Below are 22,118 nucleotides of genomic sequence, written 5' to 3'. Positions count from 1 at the left end.
TAAGGGAAAGTCTTTTCAATTGTAATGTGAAAAAAGAGAAAAAAAAATATAATAAACAGAAAATTCAAGTTTTTGCTATCAATACTGGATTTATTTTCATCTTGTAGTATGAAAATTATCATATTTAACTTGTGGCTACCGCCACTCATGAAATATTTATTTTCATGCCACTAGTTGAAAATAATTCCTGTATTTATAGAAAAAACTTGAATATCCTCTACGACTTAACTTATTTTAAGAAGCTTATTGGGGTTGCATATTGTCCTATTCAACTTTGTTGCTCTTAAATATATGATAAGCAAGATGTGTATAGTAAAATGTAACATTTTATTGCATTATAAAAACAAATTTTTACAAATAAATTTGAATATAATTAATGTGTCCAAAAAAAAATAATAATACAGAAACAAACAATTGTATAAAAATAAAGATAATCAATGAACTTTAACCTAGTTTATTTACAAATTTTCAATTAAATTAACAGAAAACAACAGTTACTTAAGAATGCATTTTGAAATAAGATACTAATATTAAATTTGAAAAACAGTTAAAATTCATAAACTTGTGAACATAAAATAACCAGATACAATCTGTTTGTATTTCATGTGTAAAATATCTTAAAAATTCAAAATATACATCAATTTTTTTTATTACTCAAAAATAAATTATATGAATTTATTTTTAAATCACTAGTTTAAAGTATTAAGTTGTTTGTTATTCTACAAGAGCTACTGTATCTTTTAATGTCACAGGTCAAGTTTATATACAATGATAATTGATGGCATGAAGAGTTGATGTTGCATTCTTTAATAAGCTTTCTTTACTGCATCTTTAGCTTGGATACACAACTGGTCAAGTTCACCATCGGATCCTGAAAATAGATGGAAGTTGAATTATAATAGCATGCAGGCTGTCAAGGTCCTATACTCTTGGATTTTAATATCAAAATGCCTTATATTAACCCTTCCTCCATCAAATATTTAAAATGGACTTGTCTATCTCCCCTTCTGGGCATTTTTTGGGATAATTATATACAAATTTCAAAATATGTACTGACTGAATAATGAACAGTGCAGATCATGACCAGATGTTTATCTGCAATGGGTAGAATCTGTTGTCAGCAAGATCAGGGTTAATAAACAGGTACAATTCTAACTTTAAAACAGGTCAATAAAGGTCATTAAAAGAATATTTATATATGGAAAGTTTGTAAGACCATGCATCTACTGAAATATAGGGGTGTCACGGTTAGAAAAATATGCTAACCGTTCAAACGGTGACCTAATAATTGTGTGAAACGTTTAACCGAACTTACCAATAAAATTCATAGATTTTCAACATTAACTTTGTTTCTTTATGAAAAGATATCATGGCATTTTGTTAATCCCGTTCAGGAAAGTGGGGAGGGGATTATCTGTCACAACACTTTTGTGTCCACCCCCAAGGTCAAGGTCACACTAAAAGGTGAAATGATATAGTTCACATTTTCCTGTCAGCTCCTTTCACCCATTACTCCATGAGCATTTTGTGAAAAATGGCCGTTTTCATTGAAAAGCCTCCTGTTACAAGTTCATATTGCTCATGAAACTATAAAAAAAAAATGCTTTAATACTGATCAAACTTGGCACAAATGTTAACTGGACCATAGCCTTTGTAAACGCATGCTCAATCTTAAATTTATTGTTACCATGGCAATGGGGGAATATCTCAAAATTGCCAAAAATCACTATTTTGCGGATTTTTTTCCCCATTAAAACTGATTTCAAAGTGATGCAACTTCTCAATGGATTGAGATAGAGTCAAAATGCTTTTCAGTGTTGGTAAAATCTTACCTTAAGATTGACCTGAGGCTATTTTTAGCCTCTCACAAGTCCAAAATTTTCTTGGCGTTAAGGGGGGCAGAAGTCTTCCTTCAAACCTCCTAGCAGAAGAGGGCACATCCCCCTCTGGCACCCCCCTGATTTATCTTTTTGATAGAGGGCTGCACCAAAAAAAAGTGAGCACTTTTCGTAACATCAATTTGCAACTGAAAACGAGTGTTTTTGGGCCTAAATAGGACAATTTTTCACTAGTTGAGGCCTGGGGGGGTCAAAAGTGCATTTAATCACATATATATGAGGTTAGCTTTAAAACAGCACTGGTCACTCTCTACGGTCATTTGCACTGTACCTCTGCTCCGGCATGTACAGAAGTTTCAGTTCCTTGCGAAAGTGAAGGCAACTAGTACTGGTAAACTGCTTGACAGCCTGCCCAGGAACGATGCGGTGGTTGAACTGTGCGTTGGTGAATTCAATGTAGCTTACTGCCGTAATTCGGAGTGAAAACTACCAACACCTCAACTTTAAAACTTCTGAAAAGTTTTTAAAATGACTTTGTACAAATGTTCACCATAATGACCTGATGTGTGGAGCCCAATATTCAGTAGGTCAAATGTTCAAATTTTGTGTCCTCTTCATAACTTTTTAACTACTGAAATTTTTAATGATGTTGGCACAAATGATCACCATCTCACCTACAAAGGGCAAAAATCAGGTGGCTACCCCCAAGGTCAAGGTTATAACATAACCAGCAGTCTTGTAATTTTCACCTGAATGATTTGTAAAACATGAAAACTGTAACAAATAATACATTAGAGTCACAAACAAAGTATTACAAGAAATGTTGAGAAAACCCCCTTTCTAGCTTTGTTTGTTTGTTTGTTTCATTTTACGCCTTTTCCCAACAGTATTTCAGTCATATAGGCAGGTAGTTTCCTAACCATCGTTCCTGGAGAGTTACACAAGTACTAGGCTACCTTCCTCCGTGCTAAACTACCAAAGCATCTCCCGGGGATCAAACCCACGCCTTGACTAGCATTATTGGTAATTTTGTTATAGAAACTTGCCATAAATGGGTACATGGAAGAAAGAAAAATAATGACCTGCTAGTTATAACCAATCAATATGTGAAATATAAAGAACTTGACCTTTGAACTAGTGACCCCATTATGACTAATAAATATGTTAAATATGAAGACTGTGATAAAAAAGTTTTCAAGGTAATAAGCAGAAATCATATTTACATTTGAGACCCCTGTGACCTTAACCTTTGATCTCAAAATCAATAGGGGTCATCTACTACATATGGCCATTCAATATGTGAAATATGAAGACTTTGTGATAAATTGTTTTCAAGATAATGAGCGGAAACCATTCTGACATTAAAGACACCTGTGACCTTGACCTTTAACCTTGTTACCCCAAAAACAATAGGGGTCATCAAATAGTTATGACCAATCAATATGTTAAATATGAAGACTTTGTGATAAATAGTTTTCAAAATAATCAGCGGAACCATTTTGACAATACAGATCCTGGTGACCTTGACCCTTGAACTAGTGCCCCCAAAATCAATAGGGGTCATCTACTAGTAAAGACCAATCACTATGTGAAATATGAAGACTTTGTGATAAATAGTTTTCAAGGTTATGAGCTGAAACTATACTAACATTCAAGGCCCCTGTGACCTTGACCTTTGACCTAGTGACCCCAAAATCAATAACGGTCACATACTAGTTATGACCAATCAGTTTGTGAAATATGAAGACTTTGTGATAAATAGTTTTCATATTAATGCTTAGCTGAAACTATTCTGACATTTAAGGCCCCTGTGACCTTGACCTTTGACCTAGTGACCCCAAAATCAATAACGGTCACATACTAGTTATGACCAATCACTATGTAAAATATGAAAACTATATGATAACTAGCTTTCAAGATAATGAGCCGAAACCATACTACCATTCAACGCCCCTGTGATCTTGACCTTTGACCTAGTGACCCCAACATTAATAGGTGTCATCTACTAGTTATGACCAATCACTGTGTGAAATATGAAGACTTTGTGATAAAAAGTAATCAATTTAATGACGAAATCACTCTTAATATTTAAGGCCCCTGTGACCTTGACCTTGGACAGACCGACATTAGCAAAACAATATACCCCCTCTTCTAGGAAGGGGAGTGGGGGTCAATCACTGTGTGTAATATTAAGACTTTATGATAAATAGTTTTCAAGATTATCAGTGGAAACCATTCTGACATTAAAGGCCCCTGTAACCTTGGCCTTTGACCGAGTAACCCCAAAATCGATAGTGGTCATCTACCAGTTATGACCAATAATTACTATCTGAAATATGAAGACTTTGTGATGACTAGTTTTCAAGATAATCAGCGGAAACAATTCTGACATTAAAGGTCCCTGTGACCTTGACCTTTGACTTAGTGACCCCAAAATCAATAGGGGTCATGTACTAGTTATGATCAATCACTGTGTGAAATATGAAGACTTTATGATGAATAGTTTTCAAGATTATCAGCAGAAACCATTTTGACCTTTAAGGCCCCTATAGCCTTGACCTTTGACCTAGTTACCCCAAAATCAATAGGGGTCATCTACTTGTTAAAACCAATCAGTATGTGAAATATGAAGACTTTGTGATAAATAGTTTTTAAGATAATCAGTGGAAACCATGTGGTCTACTGGCGGACAGATTGACCTACCACCCGACCGACATTATCAAAACAATATACACCCTCTTCTTCGAAATGTGCATAATAAGTTACATATTGTATTTCATTAAGGAACACAAAATCCTGTATTTCATTTATGAAAAGAGCATATTGTATTTCACTTAGGAACACAACATACTGTATTTCTTTTGTGAACACAACATATAGTGGAACCCCATTGTATCGTGCTATTCATTGTATCGATCAATTTACAAATCTTTCGATTTTTTTGCAAAATGCACTAGCTACTGATTGCTAACATTTACAACAGTGTCACGAAATTCTTTTTCATCTGTTTCGAGCCGAAAAAATGACCAAAAACATGTTTCCAGTACCGTCAGACTTTGTAGATAATAAATAGACTTATAAATAGTGTGTTCTTATTAAAAGCACATTTCTGTCTGTTAAAAGTTCCTAAATTTATGCTGACATTTTAAAACATACAACTTTGATTCTAATTGACTGAAAAATCTAGCATAAAGATGAGTCAGGCTTCCCAAACTTTGACTAACTGAGCAATTCTCACAATGCATCGATATAATGGCGTGACCTAATTCTTCAAACTGTTTGACATGTCCGTTAAAAAGTATATATCAGTGATGTTTGCCATGTAAATATTATGACAAAAGGATCAAAATAAATGATACAAAATAAAGATTCAGGAATATTTAATTTTTTTAACTGCAGTTGTGATTTATAGGTAAATAGATCGATACAACGGGGTTCCAGGCTACTGTATGTCATCTATGGCCATAGCTCTTATCTCACTCATAAACACTATAACCATATCATTCCCAGTCAAAGATTTATCTTGTAGTTAATTCATTAACGACACATTTCTTGTTTCACTCATGAGTACAATATTTTAATTCTAACCCATGAACACAACATCTCATAAATTTTTTACTTGGATTGTGAAAACAACATTTAAAGGGAGTGTTGTCCTAGTGGTGAAGGTTTCTGCCTTTAAGTCCATGGATCATAATCCAGAGCCATTTTAGTGAACCCTTGTTTAATTGTGAATACTTATGCTTACACTTTCAGTATGGAACTATGTTGAAATTCACTTACTGCAACAGAATGTTGTGATTCTATATCAAAATATATTGTTCATTAGATAATCATCCTAATTTTGAACCGAACATGTCACTCTATATGATTTCTTGAATCAACAAGAGCCACCGCTCGACTTTTTACAAACAAAGAAACGTTTGAACAAATCTTAACGTTTCCTTTTTATAAATTTAATCAGTCTGTCTTGTCACATTAGTTTTGTCAAAGTATGAATCCTTTCTATATTATATCCCCATGTGTATTACAGAAGAAAAAAAAAGAAAAATATATATACAAGGGCTGTTCAAAAAGTTTGTGGACTGCGGCTCTACTGTTCACATCTTTTAATTTGCGTATATGATTTTACAAGAGACATATACGAAAATATGTCCTTATTTAACAGTGAAAAAGTCAATTCAATATGTTTGCAAATAACAATTCTGTGACAGTTACAAATCACAAGGGATGCACAATCCGGCGCACGCTGATGATGAAACAAAATGACGTTTGTGATGTCGCAATATAAATGAAACATTTTACCAGCGTCATTGTTTCTGAAAGTTCTCTTTTTAGTGTTCAATATCTGCGGATCATTATACCAAAACCATTTTTCTGTTTGTGATGATGACCCGAGATATAAAGTGGTCATCTTTTCGCTCCATTCTCCGTATAAAGGTCCGAGTGCCGCATACTTTCCGCTCTTTATCGGGATTTTTGAGTAATTTCGACACTTAACGGACAGTTTTATTAAGTTAATTCAATTGTTGATTTATAGTATTAATTTGAAACCGCCCTTGTCCGATCTTTAAACAATATGATTATCAATGATAAAGAAAAACATTTTATCAACTGACAATTATTCTATGCGGTAAATCTACTGAACACCGGTTAGCATTAATTATCAAACAGACCAGGGTAAATACACGTAATACAAATAATAACTACAATTATTTATTGTAAATACGCATATATCCTGGTGAATGAAATAAAATACTATTTTAATTAAATTAAATCGTTTTGTCAGAATTGAATGCATAGACCCGATGCAGAAATTAAACATGTCGGACATCTCGCAAATCTTTCATACTGTCTGGACTTCTGTAGAGCTTTTGCAGTTGACGTTACAAATGTCCCAACAATTTGCCGCTAAAAATTCTTCGTCGCCCTTTCTGCCTGTGAGCATGTATTTTCCGTATGTGAATCGCTTGCGCGACCTGAAACCAAGAGACTTGCTCGCCAACTCATTGTTATTAGTTAATTTAATCACCACATAAAAATATGAAGGAGTATCCCACATTTATTGGTAAAAATTTCCAAAAGAGCAAATTTCTAGGTTTTTAAAGAACTTTATACTTCCCAACTTACCTGTCTGTCTACTGCTGCTCAAAACTTGTTTGTTCAGCTATTCAACGTCCAAACGAAGTCAAATTTCAGATTTATGTCATTTAAATATTATTAGATGATTACTTGTATTTTACTTCATAAAACAATCATTCAGTTTGTTTCAACATTTGTATACATGTATATTTAAACATTATATGAAAATTTCGACTTGCGCCTATGTTGCGTTGCCATGGTTATTAAAGTGCACATAACTCGTAAAGGAAATAAATGTTTACAATAAAAGTAAATCTTACTTTTAGAAGTAAAGACACTCTTTCGATTCATATCCACCAAGGGTGTTTTTATGAACCAAGTAAAAAATGACAGCAAAAATCCACAAACTTTTTTAACATACCTCGTATATATATATATAAACATTTTTTACAATTTTTAATTTTTCAGGTTATGAACAAAGAAATCTGCTTACCATAATCTAAATCATTGATGTCACATTGGAAAATGTTTTCGCCATTCACTGTAATTTCTACACTATTCCTGTCCTGGATCTTAACTAGGACTACAGTATGACCATCTTTAGTTAATATTGCTGTAAAGAAACAAATTCATTTAGATAATCTAGTAATTTGGTGAAAAAGAGTAGATAAATCATAAGTACACATTTTATGTAATTAAATAGTTAACTTGAATGCTTTAAATAACATGCCTTGTCTAGCATATTTATATTTGAATAAAACTAAGAATCTTGGATTGTTTTATGTAAGGAGGCATTGGTCAGCTGGCTATCTGCTAGTTGATAATTCTACCTGATTTAATTGTGCAACAGACTGGCACCATCAGATGTTTGAAAGTCATATGGCAGGATTGTTGAAATACAATTTTATTTAAAAAAAAACAAAACAACTTAATTACCTTTTAGACCCTGCAGTCTTGATTCTCTATGTTCCACTATCCCAGTTGCTTCATATGGTCCATAATGAATCAACACTTTGGCATTGGATGGCATGATTATCAATATAAAATATACAATCTGAAAAAGAAAACATATTATGATTTCTTTAAGGAACAAAGAGCTTCTTGTCCTAAAGGAAAGTCAGTCAATATTTTCACCAAGCATGTATCTTTAGAAATAGATATTGCTGTAGGTAAGTTTACAATTTCTAGACATAGAAGAGGTTTAATATTGTGTCAATATTTGAAATATCTATTTTGATGCTCAAAATTAATTACATTTTCTTACATGCATATAAAGATGGTAAGAGTATGTTCTATCTTATTAACATCTGCATGTTACAATCCTACAATCTATTTCCAATTATAACTGGATGGTGCTTAAAATTTGTTAGAAAACAGTTCATTATACTCAGTTATAACATAAAATCCGGAGACCACTACCGCAGTCTCACAGAGAATAAACCTTAGCATAAGACTAAAGCTAGATTTATAAAGCATTAGTCTGAACAATTTGGTAGAGGCCCACTACACAATATTCCATGCAAAATATCTAACCTCTAGCCTTTATCAATTCAGAGAAAAATATCTTTCAAGTTTTTAGAATATACATATAAGGAAAACCTATCACCCCCGGGCAGGGCCAAAATTTTAGGGGCAAAATTTGAAAAACTTTGATAGAAGACCTACAGATGATATTATACACCAAACATCAAAGCTCTAAGCCTTGTACCTTCAGACAAGAAGAATTTTTAGGTTTTTACTGTATATAAATAGAAAAATCCCTGGAGCGGAGCCAATTTTGACCCCAGGGTTATGATTTGTACAATCTATGTAGTGGGCCTTTACACAATATTTCATACAAAATGCCTAACCTCTAGCCTTTGTCAATTCAGAGTAGAAGATGTTCTAAGTTTTAAGTATATGCATATAAGGAAAACCTATGACTCCCCAGGGTTTTTATTAGACATGAATGTACATAGATGCAGATGCTGCAATGAAGAAGGTACCTGCATCCTGTAGGGTACTTCAATATCATGTGATATTCATATGACAATCATTATAAACCAAACAGTAGAATTTCAGAGATACTTGAAGAGGTTTGAGATAATAGGTTCTACATTTTAAGAGGCCATGTCAGCTTTACAAAGAGGGTTGTACTTTTCCAAGATGGAAATAGAGGTGTTTAAATTGTTAAATGTTAGCCAAATTATATAGAAATGTTACATAAAAATTAAAGTGTACATAATTATGTATAGAATTTTTATATTATATTTAAAATATATTTTTATTTATACTAAAAGACTTTTTGAATGCTTTGAGGTTTGAGAACTGGTTTATTCATGATAATATTTTCTATTTTGTGCCATGCTAGTTATTGCTAAATCTACATCACCTTTTCCTTTGTAGTTTTAGAAAAGGTTTCCTTTGCCTTTTTCTTTGAAGAAAGGTGAAGGTCATCTTTTAAGTCTATCAGGCAGCCAATGAATTGAAATCTTGTCAAAAATAGCAGTAACATCCCATTAAGAAATATCCCATATTAAAATGGGGATGGGATTTTTTTTTAAATGAACTCCTTACTGTTATTATAATTATTGACAGGATTTCAAGTTCTTGTGGTAGCACAAAGATGAAAGAAACAATTTTTTGGCTCCTAACCGAAAAACTATGGAGTTTAAAACACAAAGATAAAACAGTTGAAAAGCCAATTCTATTGACAAAACATATTTTAATTTGTGAATAATTATGGAGAAATTTATCTTCCATTAATGCCAAACCCCTTGCGGGGATGTAGACATGTCTGCATGTCAAAATCGCAAGAAAGTTTTAAAAAGTTGTTTAAAGAGAGGATAAACAAGAACGTGTTTGTTAAACACAAACGTCCCCCGGCTCAGATTCTTGTCAGTAACAAATTTTTCAAAAAATATTTACCCTTTCACTCAGTTAAGGACAGAAAATAGTCACAAACAAAATGTAAACACAGTTATATAATTTGACAAAGTCACAGCGTTTTGTAATTGTGAAAAATATAAGTTGGCAAGTCATTGCTATGACTTGTGATGAAGTTGAAAAATATTCAGCTTTATCATCTATATATATATACATGTAAATGCAAGACTTTACCTTGCAAGCGGCCCCAAACTCCATCCGAACTTAAAGGACCACCTTATCAAAATTCAAATATGAAAAATATGAGTCAAAAATAAAGGCTGTTTTAGCAAATGTGTAGAAAACTATTATTGGCCTTCTTGACCTTAACCCACTCACCCCTTACTCAATTGAAAGGAAAAACATGCAAGTTATCTTCCAACCAAATATGAAAGACATATGTCCATAAATAAAGGCTCTATGGGCAAAAGTGAAAAAAAATCTATTTTTATCACTGGTGACCTTGACCCAACTAACTCAATCCAAAGGAAGAAGACCATGCAAATTATCATCCTACCAAATATTAAACAAGAGGGCCATGATGGCCCTAGATCGCTCACCTGAATTATCAAACTCATCCAAACAATTACCTAGACAAGCATTCTGACCAAGTCTCATGACAGGTGAGTCAAAAATGTGACCACTACAGTGTTAACAAGGATTATCCATATTTGAGCAGTGCGACCTAGTTTTTTACCCAGGTGACACATATTCAAACTTGACCTAGAAATCATCAAAACAAACTTTCAGACCAATTTCCAGGATACTTGGATCAAAACAGTAGCAACTAGAGTGTTAACAAGATTTTTCTATTTTTAGCTCTGGTGACCTAGTTTCACATGCGATTTCGAACTCATCCAAGCAATTACCTAGACAAGCATTCTGACCAAGTTTGATGATAATGGAGTCGAAAATGTGACCACTAGAATGTTAACAAGGTTTTTCCATATTTGGGCGGTGTGACCTAGTTTTTCATCCAAGATGACCCATGTTCGATCTTGACTTAGAAATCATCAAAACAAACTTTCAGACCAATTAACAGAATATTTGGATCACAACAGTAGCCACTAGAGTGTTAACAAGATTTTTCTATTTTTAGCTCCTGTGACCTAGTTTTTCATCCGAGATGTCCCATGTTCGATTTATTCCCAGCAATGACCTAGACAAGTTTCCTGACCAAGTTTGATGACAATTGAGTCAAAATTGTGACCACTAGAGTGTTAACAAGGTTTTTTCTATTTTTAGCTCCTGTGACCTAGTTTTTCATCCGAGATGACCCATGTTCGAACTCATCCGAGTTATTACCTAGACAAGCATCTTGATCAAGTTTGATGATGATTGATGCAAAAATGTGACCGCTAAAGTGTTAACAAGGTTTTTCTATTTTTAGCTCCGGTGACCTACTTTTTCATCCGAGATGACCCATGTTCGAACTCATCCAAGCTATCAACTAGATAAGCATCCTGACCAAGTTTGATGATGATTGATGCAAAAATGTGACCGCTAGAGTGTTAACAAGGTTTTTCTATTTATAGCTCCGGTGACCTAGTTTTTCATCCGAGATGACCCATGTTCGAACTCATCCAAGCAATTGACTAGACAAGCATTCTGACCAAGTTTGATGATGATTGGTTCAAAAATGTGACCACTAGAGTGTTCACAAGGTTTTTCTATTTATAGCTCCTGTGACCTACTTTTTCATCCGAGATGACCCATGTTCGAACTCATCCGAGCTATCACCTAGACAAACATCCTGACCAAGTTTGATTAAGATTGGGTCAAAAATGTGACCTCTAGAGTGTTCACAAGGTTTTTCTATTTTTAGCTCTTGTGACCTAGTTTTTCATCCGAGATGACCCATGTTCGAACTCATCCGAGCTTTCAACTAGATAAGCATCCTGACCAAGTTTGATGATGATTGAGGCAAAAATGCGACCGCTAGAGTGTTCACAAGCAATTGTGGACGGCCGGACGGACGACGGACGACGGACGACGGACGACGGACATTCACCGATCCTAAAAGCTCATCCTGAGCAAGCTCAGGTGAGCTAAAAAACTTAAGTCAAAAAATAATGACTGTATAAGCAAATGTGTAAAAACCTATTTTTGGCATCCTTAACCTTGACCCACTGACCCCTACCTCAATAAAAAAGAACATCATGTAAGTTATCTTCCTACCAAATATGAAAAACATCTATCAATAAAGGCTGTATGGGCAGAAGTGTAAAAATCTACTTTTAGCACTTGTGACCTTTACCCAACTGACCCCTAACTTTATCCAAAGGAAAAATACCATGTAAGTTATCTTCCTACCAAGTATAAAATACATCTATTAATAAATAAAGGCTGTATGAGCAAAAGTGTAAAAATCTATTTTTAACCACTGGTGACCTTGACCCAACTGACCCCTACCTCAATCAGAAGGAAGAATACCATGCAAGTTATTTCCCTACTAAATATGAAAAACATCTGTCAATAAATAAAGGCTGTATGAGCAAAAGTGTAAAAATCTATATTTAGCACTGGTGACACCCAACTGACCCCTAACTCCATACAAAGAAAATAATTTTTATTTTTATATTCCTACCAAATATAAGAGACATCTGTCAATAGAATAAGGTTAATACACCTGTAAAAGTATAAAAATATCTTTTTGTCATTGGTGACCTTGACCCAACTGACCCTTAACTCAAACCTGAACTTGACCCAAATGACCCCTAACTAAACCCAAGGACCTCCCATAGCAGTGTGTATTAAACATGAATAGAGGCTGTATGAGCAAAAATGTTTAAAAAAAAAATTCCACGAGTGACCTTGACCCAATGGACCCCATACTCCATTAAAAAATAAAGGACCATTAATAATTTTAAGGTATCCATCTACCAAATATGAAAGTTATCTTAAATAAATGAAGTAATTTAAGATAAATCCAACTTGCCAGAATAGGTTAACCATACAATGCCCTATTTTCAAAGTGATAAATAGGGGAATAACTGGGAAATGGCACAGTTATATAACTTGGCAATATCATGTAATTTGTATTGATAAGTTAGTGTGGTAATTATGAAGCTATTAGTATAGATAGAACTTAAGATATATCCAACTTGCCGTTTTAGGTTAACCAAATATTCATTTTCTAAGTGCTGAAAAGGGCAATAACTTGGTAAAAATGGAAGCCATAGTTATCTAACTTGCCCAGATCATGTACATTGTGTTGATAAGTAAGTGTGTAAAGTATGAAGCCATTGGTATAGGTAGTACTTGAAAGGAAAATCCAACTTGTCGTTTTATGTTAACCTTGTACGGACAGATGGACGGATCTTGTAACGGGACAGTTATAATGTGGCTACTGTATTGTTCTCTCTATTGTTCTTTTTAGCCAAACAAAAGAAAATAGCCACATCAAAGCATTCTTGAATGAATGACATCAAAGAGAAAGAACAGTAACCTATTGTACCTCTAGCCACATTATTACTGTCCTGTGAGAGCGGATGGACAGACGGTCATATGGTTCAATTACTATATGCCTGGAATGTGCTTGACCATTGTATGAAGTTGTTTTGAATTCCAACCAGTAGTTTTCAAGTTATGGTCCGGACAAGGAAAAGTAACAAAGGGCAATAACTCTGTAATTAGACAAGACGGAGTTATGGTTCTTGTGCACTGCACTTCCATTCAATGTGCTTGATCATTGTATGAAGTTGTTTTGAATTCCAACCATTAGTCTTCAAGTTATGCTCCGGACAAGGAAAATGCAACGGACGGCTGGACCGACCGGCCAACCACCGAGTGACTCCTATATAACCCTCCAAACTTCGTTTTGGGGGTATAATAACCAATAATGTCAGCCAAGGGCTAGAAAGGGGGGCATATGTGTTGTTCGACATTTCTTGTTTTGAATTTTTTTGTGTACAATGTATACTATACCTGTATAAAGGCTGGTACATGTACTTTTTATCCCCCCATATAATATCTTAACATCTATGTTAAACTAGATTTATATATTATGTCAGTAATTTTAAAAATTTAGGAAGTGGCTGGCTTTACGGGCCTGTATGGCTAGCCAAAAGTTCTAGCCATACATGAGTCACATACAGCTAGCCAGGACACACTGTATTGTCTAGCCGTACCGACTTTTTAAAAAAGTCGAAAATGCCTATGTTATTTTGTGTCTTTAAACGAGTATTTTATACAAGAACCTATATTTGTCCTTGTATGTTTACTTTAAGAAAGATGCTCTGCCATTTTGGCATAAAAAAAACGAAAGAAATGCAAGCATTGTCATCTTGAGAAATGAGCCAAAGTTCCATGACCCATGAAACAAAGTACATTGTATATGCGTATGCAAAGTTATATTTATGATTTAACAAGCAAATTCATTGAATTTATATCTCCAGCCGAGTACTGGTTATTATTAACACAACAACTGAAGACATAAGGCTTTATTTATATATTAATCATGGCATAAACAGTAATATTCTTTAAACTTGATAAATATTCAGGGCAATAACAGAGCCATAACTTTGTGTTAAATAGTAAAATCTGGAAATGCCAATGAGATGTATGCATACAACATAACTAATCAAGGGCCATAAATCTAAGTTATAAGTATCTGACTGGAACAAGGCGACTATATGCATATCTCCTCTTAGTATCCCATAAAGTTTCATTGAATTCCAGCCAGTAGTAGCAGAGAAGTAGCGAGGAAACAAATATTTTTCTATATGGATACTGCATAACTCATCAAGGGCCATAACTCTGAGTTAAAGTGTCTGACCGGAACAAGCCGACGATATGCGCATCTCCTCTTGGTATTGAAGGTTCCTATAAAGTTTCGTTGAATTCCAGCCAGTAGTTGCAGAGAAGTAGTGAGGAAAAGATTTTTACTCTATATGCATACTACATAATAACTAATCAAGGGCCATAACTCTGAGTTAAAGGGTCGGACTGGAACAAGCCGACGATATGCACATCTCCTCTTAATATTGATGATTCCCATAAAGTTTCGTTGAATTCCAGCCAGTAGTTGCAGAGAACTACTCCGGAAACGATTTTTACTCTATATGCATACTACATAACTAATCAGGGGCCATAACTCAAAGTTAAAGGGTCGGACCGGAACAAGCCGACGATATGCGCATCTCCTCATGATATTGATGATTCCCATAAAGTTTTGTTGAATTCCAGCCAGTAGTTGCAGAGAAGTAGCGCGGAAATGATTTTTACTCCATATGCATACTGCATAACTAATCAAGGGCCATAACTCTGAGTTAAAGTGTCTGACCGGAACAAGCCGACGATATGCGCATCTCCTCTTGGTATTGATGATTCCCATAAAGTTTCGTTGAATTCCAGCCAGTAGTTGCAGAGAACTACTCCGGAAACGATTTTTACTCTATATGCATACTACATAACTAATCAAGGGCCATAACTCAAAGTTAAAGGGTCGGACCGGAACAAGCCGACGATATGCGCATCTCCTCATGATATTGATGATTCCCATAAAGTTTCGTTGAATTCCAGCCAGTAGTTGCAGACAACTACTCCGGAAACGAAATTCGGACGGACGGATGGACGGACGGACAACGCCAAAACTATATCCCCCTCCCGATTCCATCGGCGGGGGATAATAATAGTTTAAGTTAGTAAGTTAGGCTAAATTAAAGCCTATACAGGGAATGGCAATAGAATTTTAGAATGCGTTTGACTGAACATGCAAACTTTCTTTAATGATGGACAAACTTCTATTGTTAGTAATTGGCGCAATATTCAGAGCCCAATAAAAAAAAATTTCTCGTCATCTGGAGATGACAAAGCTCGATATTTGTACTTTTTTTACTGTAGCCAACATCTAAAAAGTAAACATACGGAAGACATTTGCTGTTTCTTGGTTAAAATCCTTGTTTAAAGACATAAAAAAGCATATGCATTTTTCACTTTCATATATAATTTTAAACATGCCATACCGTTGGACAACACAGTATGTCGTAGTCCAATATATCAGACATTACAGGGTTGTTATAGTTTATGTCGGTCAAGCCTGACGTCTAATAGTTCTTGCTCATAAACGCATAGCATCATAAAAAAATTCAAAAATGTCTATTGTCTTGCCTTTCAAGCTTTATTTAACTCATTACGTGATATATATGCCTTTAACACCCCCCCCCCCATTTTTGTTGTCTCAAATGGTGAAAAAATGCCTTACACTTGTTTTTTGTTTGAGAAATGTTGTTAAAAAAAGTGACCACTTTATTGGCGCGGTCCCCCAACCAAAAGATACATCAGGGGGTTGCCAGGGGGATGTGCCCCCTTCTGTTTGGGGATTTGAAGGGGGCAGTGTAAGAAATTAGGATTTGAATCAACTAGGCTGGTCGGACTACCAGATTGGAATATTCTATTCTATATGCCCAAAAGACATTTCACTAGCACGTTTCATTTGTTCAAAAATGTTGTCTATATTGCCTCTGAAAATACAGTAGCCTGGTCGGGCTTGTTACTGTGAAAAGTTGGTAGCCCAAGGAGAAATTTAGTAGTCAGGGGTTATCGGACTACTGCTAATTTCGAACACTGAGGGGGGCGGGAGTCCAAGAAAATTTTGGACTTGTGAAAGGCTAAAAATGACCCCAGATTGATCATAAAGTAACGTGTAACCAACGCTGAAAAGCATTTGACTCTATCTTAATCCGTTGAGAAGTTGCAGCACTTTGAAATCAATTTTGATGGAAAAAATCAACGCAAAATAGTGATTTTTGGCAATTTTGAGATGTCCCCTTGTTGCCATGGTAACAGAAAATTTAAGCCTGAGTATGTTGTTGCAAAGACAATGGTCCAGTCAACATTTGAGCCAAGTTTGATTAGTATTGAAGCAGTTTTTATAGTATTATAGCAATTTGAACTTGTAACGGGAGACTTTCCAATGAAAACAGCCATTTTTCACAAAATGCTCATGAAGTAATGGGTTAAAAGCTTATGTTCTTTTCTTTCAATTTCATGCTCAATCATCAACAAAAACTCTCAAATAATGTTCTTATCAATTTAAAATAAAATATAAACAACAATCTATTTTTGTCTATCGGCCTTACTTGCTAAGTAAGGCGCTTTACAGAATGATTCCAAATTTTTGAACGGAAAAATATATTCAAACACAGACAGTGCATGGGCAATTATTTCGTTAAATAATATTCTGTTACAATTTTCTGACTCAATTAAATGCTTGCATTTGAATTAGCCAATCAGATTTCTCGCATTGTATTGGCTTTGGAGGCCATTTGTTTATCTAAGTATACTGTGCTCCTCTTAGTTCACGGTACTTAACACTTTGAAGCAAGAAAGAAAACAACACATAAAATTTATGGTACAAAAATTGTCATAAGCTGTAACATATAGGTATTTTCTGCTGTATGACACAAGGAAACAACAATAAATTTAGTCAAAATCAGTTTAAATGAGCCAGACGTAGACCATATGTCGGCCATTTTGAAAACAGTATATCATCATTTAAATCGCGGTAATGGTGTTTTATTTCAGTTTTTTCATGTTTCAGTTAAAATTTCTACATGTTATTTTGCATTATTAAAAGTATCTTTACATTGTAACTCAAAATTTATTTTTTCAACAAACAAAAACATTTAGAAAATGATAATTGTTTCAGACGTATAACTCTGACACTAAATCACATATTTTTTGAAATATCTTAATTATCTTCCTGTATGTTTTAAATATTGAACCACCTAAACAAAGTTCAGTTCAAAGACTTTACATTACACTACAAAAGTTATGTATGAAAATGGAATCTGGTACTTCTTTAAGGTCCTGAATGAGGTTATAATACAAAACATGGTCAGACCATGATGGTCTTTTAACCCCACAACAGTAGATAAAGTCGACACTTAATTTTTTAAGTAAAAAATGACTGGAAAATCTGCATCAATTATTTATTTTTACATCTTATATGTTTTATCTATGTTTTGTGATTATTTAAACAGTTTTTCAAAAATCCTTCCCAAGTCATTGACCTGTGGTCAATACAATTCTAACTACCTAATTGTAATTTCGTAAAAAAAACGTTTTGAAGCAGTTTTGCCTACGAAAAATTTAGGTTATTTGAAAAACATTAAAAAGTTTACCAAATTATAAACAAGAGCTGTCGGTAGGACAGCAATGCTCGACTATTCTTAGTGCTTGATAGTAAAAAACAAGAGCTGTCGGTAGGACAGCAACGCTCGACTATTCTTAGTGCTTGATAGTAAAAAAAATGCTTGATACAGTTACCTCCTCCTGTTTACAGGTTGGGGTCATGATGGTGAACAAGTGTGCAAAGTTTCAAAGCCATATGTCAATGGACTTTGAAAATATTTGAACTATTACAAAAACTTTAACGTAAATTCTAAGTCGAAAAAGGGGCATAATTCTGTCAAAATGCTTGATAGAGTTACCTCCTCTTGTCTACAGGTTGGGGTCATGATGGTGAACAAGTGTGCAAAGTTTCAAAGCCATATGTCAATGGACTTTGAAAATATTTCAAATATTACAAAAACTTTAACGTAAATTCTAAGTCGAAAAAAGGGGCATAATTCTGTCAAAATGCTTGATAGAGTTACCTCCTCCTGTCTACAGGTTGGGGTTATGATGGTGAACAAGTGTGCAAAGTTTCAAAGCCATATGTCTATGGACTTTGAAAATATTTGAACTAACGTAAATTAAGTCAAAAAGGGCTTTAACATAAGTGGTTACGCCGACGCCGGTCACGCTCGGGTGACAAGTGCAATAGCTCTACTTTGATTCTTATCGAATAGTCGAGCTAAAAAGGAGCATAATTCTGTCAAAATGCTTGATAGAGTTACCTCCTCCTGTCTACAGGTTGGGGTCATGATGGTGAACAAGTGTGCAAAGTTTCAAAGCCATATGTCAATGGACTTTGAAAATATTTGAACTATTACAAAAACTTTAACACAAGTGGTTACGCCGACGCAGACGCTCGGGTGACTGCAATAGCTCTACTTATTCTTATCGAATAGTCGAGCTAAAAAATCATCCATTCTGTCCTGCTCCTATACAGGTCTTTCCCCAGGAAATTTTGCAGGCACAGAGGCAATTTTTTGAAGAAATGGAGGTGGGTGTGGGAGGGGGTAGTTAATAAGTGTTATTACACACATTTTAACAAAACATAGCTTTATTTTGGTTACTTTATTTAAATTATAAAAACCTGACATCGCGAAAATATGGGACAAATGAAAGTTTGTCTGTTTACTGCAAAAAACATGAACAATTCTAGTTGTTGTTGGTTTTGATTATATTAGATTAAATATTTTTTGATTATTTCAAGATTATTTTTCATGAAATATTTCAAGAGGCATCGTAAAACAAAATTTTAAAATTTGTAATTTACGGCAAAATTTACCGTTGCTGATCACTCGCCCTAAGTAACTGACAGATTCTTTAACAAATTTCTTTTGTCACTGGGAGTTTATTATCAAACAAATCAATGATATATTTAGCTTCTTGAAATTTTATTCGACCTTAACAAATTTATCTCAGACTTCATAATTTTTATTCAGCCAGGACCGAGGACCGACGGACTTGCGCACGTGAATACAACAGGTTGTTTATATTGTGCAATTAATAATTTATTAATTGCACCCTATAAACAACCTATTAATCCATTATCACGTGCTGATTGACGACTGCTGTGTTTATTGAGATAGGGATCAGAAAAATCAAGTGCCGAGGTGACTTTTATGGCACAACGTTGAGATTGATTTGGAGATTAAGGCACAGCGGGAGCGCAGCGCTAAATGCGCCTGTGGAGAGGCCTGCTATACTTTTAGGTGACCATGTGCTTGTTTGTTGAAAAACAAAGTTATAACAATTATATTTATCAAGTGTCGGGGTTATCTATGCGTCGGAGTTATCTCTCCGACCAGTATGCACAAATTGAACATACTATTGTTGCTTTTAGCAGAATTTTGTAAAATGTTGTTCTGTTTTACATAAAAATCTAGAGATTTTAAATATTTTGCACAAAAACTTTGTTGTTTAGGTGTTGGAATAAAATAAGTCAATTGAGACTGACCAATTTTAACACTGGTTACATAAAAATATGCCATTACAGTGAAATAAGTGAGGACGCGGAATTAGTGATGTTGAGTATCCTGTTTTCTCGTATTCTCGGGGGGTTAAGGACTAAACTTGGTTGCATAATATTAATAAAACATTTTGTTACAGTATTTTTAGCCTGATACAGAGAGATATACCTTATTAACAAAATACAAAGAAAGAAAGATCGTAACTGTAAGCAAAACTAAAGATATTTCTGCTTGTATATACTGACCTTCACCCTCTATGTGAAGCAGGTGCTTTCTCGTATTCTCGTGGAATTTGATTGGTTGTTAAGGCTGGTCGCTATGTGATGATTTTATTCTACATACCAGTTCAAATCATTAGTGCCACACCTAATTAAGTGTTAAATGGCCTAAATCTGTAATTTTATTGTGTTTTAATAACAGCTTGGCAGGCCACATCAAACTTTAAGGATCATATTGACGCCTCTTTGGTACCAAATGATTTTGATTGTTCCAAAAATAGTTTGAACTCCATTTAGTGTTGTTATTTACATAATCTCTCTAATATATATTAAGTTTACGTTTATTTATTAGTTACTTATTAGTTATATGAGCATTTAACAATGAATACTACTGTTTTCCGTTGCAGTTGTCAAAAATGAAATGTGTTTAGGACAAACAATGTTTCATTATTGGTTTTTAATTGGAGTTCATATCTTTTTTATATTATCTATTCGTGGAACAAATATTTTGAGCTGTATTGTATAAATAGTAGTGTGAGACTGTCATTTGAAGCGTCTTGCGTCAGAGACCCGCTACAGGTTTCTGCAACATGGAAAAAACTAGAAAACTGATGATTTTTGGGGGGAAATTGATAAATTTAATTAAATTTTCTGGATTTTTCTATTATTTCCACAGTTTTTTTGTTTTTTTATCGGTTTTTGCCGCATTTCTTTTATTTTTTTAATGGAGATGAAATGCTCTGCTAAATAGACATGTTTTCGGATATCGACGGAAGTCGCGAGCGTCGCTTCCATCCGTTTTAATGATTCCACGAGAATACGAGAAACCCCGAGAATACGAGAAACAGGGATATATGTTGTGACTCGGGTAAGGCTAGAACTTTTGGCTAGCCGTAGGTCCTACATGCCCATATGGCTAGCCACTTCCTTTTAAAAATATTTTGTCTCGTTATTCTCTGACTTTTACTAGTTTTAGTTTTAGTCATAATCTATGAACTGTGATTTTTCTAAATTTTATCCAATACTTTATCTGATTTCAGTCTTAATTTGATTTATTACTTATATGAAATGATACTTTAACTTGTTAAACTGTTGGTTTTTTTTCTAGATCTGTGATCTATGTTGTTACAAAAAATAAAAAAAAAATCTGGAAAATTGATGTGCGTGGACAGACGGTCGAGGTCTTTAAAAAGTCCCTCCCAGATCCTTTCTGAGGCTCCTCCAGGTAGAACTTGATTATCATAGATGGTCCTTCTACGTACATGAACAGATACAATACAACTCAAATACAAAATCTATACCTTTTCCTCTTTTTGAACAGTTAAAGATGCGTCGCGTATCTAGGCTGATACGGTGAAAAGTGTGATAAACTTATGTCATATTTTTCACTTAAAAGGCCAGCCACTACAAACGATTTTTTAATTTTTTTTTTACCTTATATAAGCGTGTTTTGACGGCTTTTTATCCCCCTTTTTTGAGGCACCAAATAGTGAAAAAATGCCCTATTTAAACCCCAAAGACTGTTTTTGTCCAAAAAAAAGTGATCACTTTTTCGGTGCGGATCCCATGAAAAATGTACATCATGGGGGTGCGAGAGGTGATGTGCCTCGGAAGACAGACGTTTCACTATTGTGACGGTTCACACCAAAAAGTTTCACTCCCAAATGGGAGTTAAATGTCTTGAAGACGTTTCACTCCTTTTTTATGGCAAAATTATTCTGTACTTGTGATATACTAAAATATACCTTAAATTTAATAAAAATAGATTAAAAACTTAAAGGGGATTTTACTTTTCTCAGTACTTTAAGTTTGTATATCATAATTGTTAAAGTTTATTTAGTTTTTTTTGTGCTTGATTGGATCGTCTAATATAATTACTTTTAACACCACAATTACATAAGTTTGCTTAATGGCAACTGTTTGATAAATTGATAAAGAAATATTTTAAAAGAATAATTGATTTTATACACATTTTTTGCATTTCATAGTTT

General features: G+C 34.3%; 1 protein-coding gene across 1 annotated transcript; it reads right to left on the bottom strand.

Moving 5' to 3' along the window:
* Positions 1 to 308: 308 nt before the first annotated feature.
* Positions 309 to 21,533, bottom strand: LOC132759265 (UPF0728 protein C10orf53 homolog). Its single transcript, XM_060751006.1, has 4 exons — positions 21,429 to 21,533; positions 7,857 to 7,974; positions 7,414 to 7,533; positions 309 to 871 (listed from the first exon to the last, which is right to left on the bottom strand). The coding sequence occupies exons 2-4, from the start codon at positions 7,948 to 7,950 to the stop codon at positions 807 to 809; spliced, it is 279 nt and encodes a 92-aa protein (XP_060606989.1). The 5' UTR covers positions 7,951 to 7,974; positions 21,429 to 21,533; the 3' UTR covers positions 309 to 806.
* Positions 21,534 to 22,118: the final 585 nt, after the last annotated feature.

Source organism: Ruditapes philippinarum, unplaced genomic scaffold (genome assembly GCF_026571515.1).
Source record: "Ruditapes philippinarum isolate M1 unplaced genomic scaffold, ASM2657151v2 ctg477_1_1_1_1, whole genome shotgun sequence".
NCBI lineage: Eukaryota > Metazoa > Mollusca > Bivalvia > Venerida > Veneridae > Ruditapes > Ruditapes philippinarum.
Note: the sequence above shows the minus strand (reverse complement) of the source record. Positions and strands in the feature narration are given on the sequence as shown.